Source organism: Pinus tabuliformis, chromosome 2_1 (genome assembly GCF_031772625.1).
Source record: "Pinus tabuliformis cultivar Carrire ecotype Pingquan chromosome 2_1, CPIR1, whole genome shotgun sequence".
Taxonomy (NCBI): Eukaryota; Viridiplantae; Streptophyta; class Pinopsida; order Pinales; family Pinaceae; genus Pinus; species Pinus tabuliformis.
The window spans coordinates 122,941,236-122,946,944 of NC_142299.1; the positions used below are offsets into that span (position 1 = coordinate 122,941,236).

General features: G+C 43.0%; 1 protein-coding gene across 4 annotated transcripts; it reads left to right on the top strand.

Moving 5' to 3' along the window:
• Positions 1-282: 282 nt before the first annotated feature.
• LOC149199077 (ARM repeat superfamily protein) lies at positions 283-5,454 on the top strand. Of its 4 annotated transcripts, XM_089402276.1 has the most exons (4): positions 283-610; positions 764-959; positions 2,042-3,851; positions 5,030-5,454. In XM_089402276.1, the coding sequence occupies exons 3-4, from the start codon at positions 2,170-2,172 to the stop codon at positions 5,037-5,039; spliced, it is 1,692 nt and encodes a 563-aa protein (XP_089258402.1). In that variant the 5' UTR covers positions 283-610; positions 764-959; positions 2,042-2,169; the 3' UTR covers positions 5,040-5,454. The 4 variants fall into 4 exon arrangements, with proteins under 4 accessions (XP_089258402.1, XP_089258403.1, XP_089258405.1 ...); XM_089402277.1 differs by having other exon boundaries at positions 283-959; XM_089402279.1 differs by having other exon boundaries at positions 2,042-5,083.
• Positions 5,455-5,709: the final 255 nt, after the last annotated feature.

Sequence of the window (5,709 nt, forward strand, 5' to 3'; positions counted from 1 at the left end):
TATATTATTATTTTAATATTTCAAATTCCATTTCCCAATATTTCGCAAATAAAATTGTGATAGTTTTGGTTTTTTGTACTCATCGAAATTCGTGGGTCGTTTCCCGGCGACGCGCTGCTCTGTTCAGATGGCGAGATATCAGGGGAAAGTGACCGTTGATTCGAGATTTTGAATTGTCCGGAGGGGAGGAAGATAATGCAGCGGCCGCGATGCCTACGCGTCACCGACTGAATATTATTTAAATTGTGTCTGCTACCCGCCGGCGACTCAGCAGGTTATGTATGGATGAAGAATAAGTGTGTATTTATATATTTGTTTCAGCTTCGAGATGCGTGAAGGTTACGGAGTTTCGAGCAAACCCGCACGAGTTTGCTCTCCACCTTGGTACTGATGGATCGTGTCTGGATGTATAGTGATGCATCTTTTACCGTCCGATTAAAAAGATGCGAGGAGTTTATGGTATTCAAACATTAGGTTCCTTGTTCAGGGTTTTATGCTTCTTTTTTGGGTGGATTAGCGGGTTTCGGTGCATTTGGCGTTTTGTAAATGGAAAAGATTCCGTGGGGAAGACGGACAGGCAGCTCTGCAGTGCAGGATTGAAGGCTTGAGGGTAAATAGGATGTGATAGGGCTTTCGATTGTTTTCATTCTTGTTTCAAACTCACAGCTACTAGCCGTTAGATTTTTCTCCACTTTGTAGCCGTTTGATTTCAATGCCTTTAATGGATTCTGCTCATTGGAACTTGGTGCTTTAATCGTTGTAGTGATGAAATAATTGCGCTTTGGAATCTGTGAAGAGCTTTTTCGGAGCAAAAGAAGTTCCGTTTAGGTTTTGCCTGAACAGAAGCGCGAAGTTCTTGCATATTGCATTGAAGTTTGCCGAGAAAGCGATTTTTGTCAAGAGTAGAGCGATTCCGCGAAGATATTGCGCTGGTGTTTCCATTTTCCGGAGTATATCAGGTTTGTTGCTAGTTTATCAGATATTTTTAGGTTTTTTTCATCAGAGATGTCTTTTTATGTTTTAAGGAATCCGGAAGTACTTCCTGTTTACTGCTTGGCTGCGGCATTTCCGATGTTATGCTCGATTTAAATTTCTCTAATAATGTTTGAAAGAAAGTCTTTGGTCGAGTATTCTGGAAGCCGGGCCTTTGATAGCCTCGCTGACGGATTTTACGCCTTTTTCCGTCAAAGAACCAGGCCTCTTCACTCACAGATGAGCGATGAGGTATTCCCTATGTTATTTTGAATTTTAAATGCTTTAATGATGTCTGAAAGAAGTCTTTGGTCGAGTATTGGTTCGAGTGCTGTGAAAGCCGGGCCTTTTATGGCGTCGCTGACGGATGTTAGGCTTTTTTCCGTCAAAGAAACAGACCTCTTGACTCACAGATGACTGATGCGGTATTACCGATGTTAGTTTGAATTTTACATGCTGTAGTAATGTCTGAAAGAAGTCTTTGGTCGAGTATTGGTTCGAGTCCTCTGAAAGCTGGCCCTTTGATAGCCCCGCTGAGGGATTTTGCCTTAGGCTTCTTGACGCACATTTGCGTGGGAATTGATTTCTGGAGGCTGTTTGACCGAAATAACCAATGGTCCGACATAGGTAAATGACAGACGCGTTTCGCATCCATTTAATGCCTAGCCTCACACATGTATGGATGAAACGGAGTGACGGCCCAAGAACCTCTACGAGATTTGCGTTTCTGCAAAATTCTAGAAGCTAAATCGAAGGAAGAGTAAATGCAAAGAGGACCTTTTGTTTCCCGTTCATGAATCGTTTAACGGATGAGTTGGAATCGTACTATTTTTACAGACTCAAGCATTTTGGCATGTTCTGAAAAATATATCTGGTTGTTGAACACCGTTACTGATGCCGGACACGATTTATCCGTGATCATCGATTTTCTTTGATGGAAAGTTTTGATATAAATTGTGCTTTCAACGACACGAATCTCGATGTTGAAATTTTGAATTACAATTCCGTACCGTGTGTAAATTCGTATCTAAAGCTCTTTTTTTAATCTCATTCACTTTTGCTTTTGCAGATCGCAGAGTGAGACAAGAGGAAAAAAATGCTTAACGTTCTTGAACGGGCCCGATCATATCTGAGCGCAAAAGTTTTCTGGTTCTCCGGTTTCTAACGGCTCTGGAATTCGAAAGAAAGAAAGAAACCATGGTGGAAGAAGTGTTTGAAGGGAACAGCGCGACTAAATCCACAGAAGAATGGCTGAAGCAGGCGGAAGACCTGGTTCCATTGGCTGTAGCTAAAATTGGAGAAGTTAAAGCCTTTATTGGAAGATGGAAGAATATCTCCAACAAAGTGGAGCAGCTTCCTTCAACGCTCTCGGACTTGGCAAGCCATCCCTGTTTCACGAAAAATTCCCTATGCAAGGAGCAGTTGCAGGCTGTGGTAGTTACTCTCCAGGAAACGATAAAGCTGGCCACTAATTGTGTGGACCAGAACTATGGCGGAAAATTGCAGATGCAAAGCAACCTGGACGCGTTGGCTGCCAAAATCGACCTGAATCTTCATGACTGCGGTCTCTTGGTGAAAACCGGCGTATTAGGCGAAGCAACCATTCCTTTAACGCTTACCAGGTCTGCATCCGGGGCAAAGCGCGAAGCAATACGATGGAACATAAGGGAATTGCTCGCTCGCCTCCAAATCGGCCACATGGAATCCAAGCACAAAGCCCTGGACAGCCTCATAGAAATGATGAACGAAGATGAGAAAAACATTTTGGCCGCGGCCGGTAGAAGCAGTGTCTCCGCTCTGGTACAGCTATTGAGTGCTAGTTCACCGCGGATTCGGGAAAAGGCGGCCACGGTCATATGCTGCCTCTCAGAGGCTGATAATTGCGATCAGCTATTGGTGTCGGAAGGCGCTCTTCCGCCTCTGGTGAGGTTGCTGGAATCCGGAAGCCCTTTGGCAAAAGAAAAGGCCACGCTGGCTCTTCAACGTCTGACATCTGGCGCGGAGACAGCTCGATCCGTGGTCGGTCACGGCGGGATTCCTGCCCTGATTGAGATATGCCAGGTCGGTTCGCCTGTAACGCAGACAGCAGCGGCGGGGGCTTTGAGAAATCTATCGGCGGTGCCAGAAGTTAGACAGGGTTTGGCAGAAGAAGGCATCATTTCCATCGCGATAAATTTGCTCGATTCTAGCAGCACTGCCCTGTCCAAAGAATACGCTTCTGACTGTTTACAACACTTGACTTCGGGCCATGAAAGCCTGCGTCGGACGGTGGTATCCGAGGGCGGAATTCAACACCTGTTGAAGTACTTGGACTGCTCGTTGCCCCCGGAGTCCGCCATCGGAGCTTTACGGAACCTCACGGCATCCGTCCCCGTCGACGGTTTGATTTCCGTCGGTTTACTTCCGCGTCTCGTGAATGTGCTGAAAAGCGGTTCACTGGGGGCGCAGCAGGCCGCTGCATCCACCATTTGCCGGATTTCGACATCGACTGATCTGAGAAAAGAAGTCGGCGAGTCCGGCTGCATCCCTTTTCTGGTCAAGATGTTGGAGGCCAAAAGCAGCACCGCACAGGAGATGGCTGCACAGGCGTTGTCGAGCCTGCTACTCGTGCCACACAATTGCCGTGAAATTCGCAAAGAGGAGAAAAGCATACCCAATTTGGTGCAGCTGTTAGATCCCACCAACCAAACGACAGCCAAAAAGTACGCCATTTCGGCTCTCGCATCGCTCTCCACCAGCAAAAAGTGCAAGAAATTGATGATTTCATGCGGAGCCCGTGCTCACCTCAAGAAACTCTCCGAGCTGGAAGTTTTTGGTGCCAAGAAACTGCTCGAACGCCTGGACAGGGGCAAATTTCGAAGTTTTCTTTTTGGTAGAAAGTAAGTACAGAGTAAACCAAAAATCTCTGATAAGTTGCATTGCACTTAACTTTTTGGGCGTCTGTACTGTACATCATGGGTTAAAGAAAGCAAATTATTCAAGCAGCAGCAACCTTAAATCGGATGAAAATTGTGCATTTTAGCTTATGGGGAGGTATGTTGTGTAGGCCATCCATCATGTTGTTTATGCAGCATGTTTTGCATTTAAAAATTTAGATAGACAAAGGGTATGGTTGCTGCTGCTGCTGCTATCGTCTTTTATTTTGCCTGTTCTTTTGTTTTGTACACTTCTCGTGCAGCAAGAAGAGCCAAAAGCTGCACGGCTTGTGCAGGAATATACAAATTCAATAGTTGGAAACGCTTCTCTGCTGCTTGTTAGATTCTCTAGCCCTAAACTTGCTTTCTGCAAAAGCTCTGAACTTCTTTTTCTGTAAACTCCGTGTATATATCATCCACGCTTCACATATTTGGGTTTTAAGAATAGATGGTAGTTTTTAAATGGCAGCCCTTATCTTCCACTGTGCTCCTGGTTTTGGACTGTAAAACTTTTTATACCTCTATTGTTGGAAAGCTATGCCCTTGGTTGACTCCCGGCGCATGAGTTTCCATTTATATTGGGCCAACACTGTTATTGTTTTTGTTTCCTATTGTATTTGATCACATTGATTCAGAACTAGAGTATCTGAAGGCTTGGCTAGCCCCGTTCAGTTTTTCATAAGATATGAAAAATGGTTAGTTGCGATTAGAATTGTCTAGCCGATGGGAGAATGTTTAGAACAAAGTTGAGGATTCCATTGCACAGCTGCCCCTATTTTTCTATTGCTTTTTTGTCTTGAAATTAGTAGAAAGACATTAAAACTAAGATCCTCCCACTGCTTTTTTAACACAGTTTTTCTTCCCTTAAAATACGAAATAAAAACATTAGAAGTAATGTTCCTTCCTGAAAATTGTACATATATGAAATAGAGACATTGAAATTAATGTTTCTTCTTGAAAATTGTACATATGTGAGAGACATATATGCTTTCAAGACATATTTACGAAGAATTTGACCCCTGCCTACTCGGAACTAGGGTTGATATTTCTTTTGTTTTAATTCTCTTTACCAAGTTAGTCTGGTCAGTTTTTTTTAGGAATGTATATTGTGCTTGCTCTCAACTATTCACTCATGTTTTCAGGTTTTCTTGATGATGGGCACAGATGAAGTGTTCTTTGTCTGAAAATTATTCGGACAGTAAATTAGACAGTTATTTATCCATTACTTTTGCAGATTCCTGTGGGGAAAAAGTGTTCTCTGTAGAAAATTATTCACGGATTAATAAATCCATCCAGAGTTACCTTTTCCTTTTACTTTTCCATTCTGATAGGCTTCCCTTGTTGAGGGATGTTAAGTTGATTTCCGACACCTTGCTTTGGCCGAAATGGATGGAAATACTGTTTTGCCTTTTCGAATTATAATTATGCCTGTACTCCTAATTTTTGATAGCCACTTGGATATATTATTGGAAGTTTTACGGGTCAAGCGAGTTGGGTGAGACAAGATATATGATATTATATGTAGCACGTGGGGTAGGTGAGACAGGGAAAGCCGGGTCATGATTTACTAGGCGACAGGAATCATGCAGTCCAGAAATCTACGCATAGAAGGGGTATTTTCATCATTTCAACCGAACACATTTGGCACACGTTTTGAGAAGGTTGTAATAATCATCACTCATGCTCGTCTTCAATTATTTCTTAAATATTCTTTTCATTAAAGATCACTGCAAACATTTTCAATATTTTAACATAAATTGTTGGGTTGTCCTTATCAATGGCATAGAATCCAATATTCTATGTAAGATATTACTTTACTGAC

Excerpts from the sequence above, each read along its gene's own strand:
- LOC149199077 (XM_089402277.1), top strand. The coding sequence starts at position 2,170 with ATGGTGGAAGAAGTGTTTGAAGGGAACAGCGCGACTAAATCCACAGAA.